General features: G+C 33.7%; 1 protein-coding gene across 1 annotated transcript in view; it reads left to right on the top strand.

Moving 5' to 3' along the window:
* LOC119591346 (fumarylacetoacetase-like) overlaps positions 1 to 694 on the top strand; it is a 5237-nt gene that overhangs the window by 2082 nt on the left and 2461 nt on the right. The window contains exons 2-3 of the mRNA XM_037940079.1: positions 146 to 256; positions 572 to 693. Of these exons, the coding sequence (XP_037796007.1) occupies positions 146 to 256; positions 572 to 693 (233 nt within the window). The remainder of the gene's footprint in view (positions 1 to 145; positions 257 to 571; position 694) is intronic.

The raw sequence follows: 694 nt of genomic DNA, 5'->3' as shown, positions 1-694 counted from the left end.
AAAAATAAAATTGACCTTAACATTATACAATGTACAGTATATACACACACATACATATTTGAAAACATGGTTATACACTCTCAATATCACACACATTTAACACCAATATAGATTTAATTTTTCTATTTTTCTCATTGGTTTCCAGGAGACCCCCCGCATTGGAGTAGCAATTGGGGACTTGATCTTGGATTTATCAGTTATTTCTCACTTGTTCTGTGGACCAGTCCTTGCTGGCCATCAGCATGTATTCAAAGAGGTAAGTTTTCTTTGGTTCAATTATTATTAATGACACAGAATCCATGTAACTGATAATTTGAATTACAGTTTTCCTTTGCTTCATATTGTTCACACAGTTATTTTTTCATATCAATTATCACCATTTTTTTCCCTGTGTAGTACTTTGCATATATTTGTATTTTTACAATGTCTTTCCTAGTCCATCATGTTCTAAAGTAACCGCTGAATGCTTACTTCAGAATTTGATAGAAAAGTCTTGTTTTAACTTATATTATATATGAATTATTCCACATCCAATTGGTTATGATATATGAATGTTATGCATATGTTTCAGCCAACTCTTAATGCTTTCATGGGCCTAGGACTTGCTGCTTGGAAAGAGGCAAGAGCAACACTTCAGACACTACTAAGTGAAGAGAACCCCACCTTGAAGGATGACTGTGCATTGAGAGCAAAG

The sequence above is a fragment of the Penaeus monodon genome, chromosome 28 (genome assembly GCF_015228065.2).
Source record: "Penaeus monodon isolate SGIC_2016 chromosome 28, NSTDA_Pmon_1, whole genome shotgun sequence".
Classification (NCBI taxonomy): domain Eukaryota; kingdom Metazoa; phylum Arthropoda; class Malacostraca; order Decapoda; family Penaeidae; genus Penaeus; species Penaeus monodon.
The sequence above is the reverse complement of the archived record's forward strand: the minus strand, read 5'-3'. Positions and strand labels throughout refer to the sequence as shown.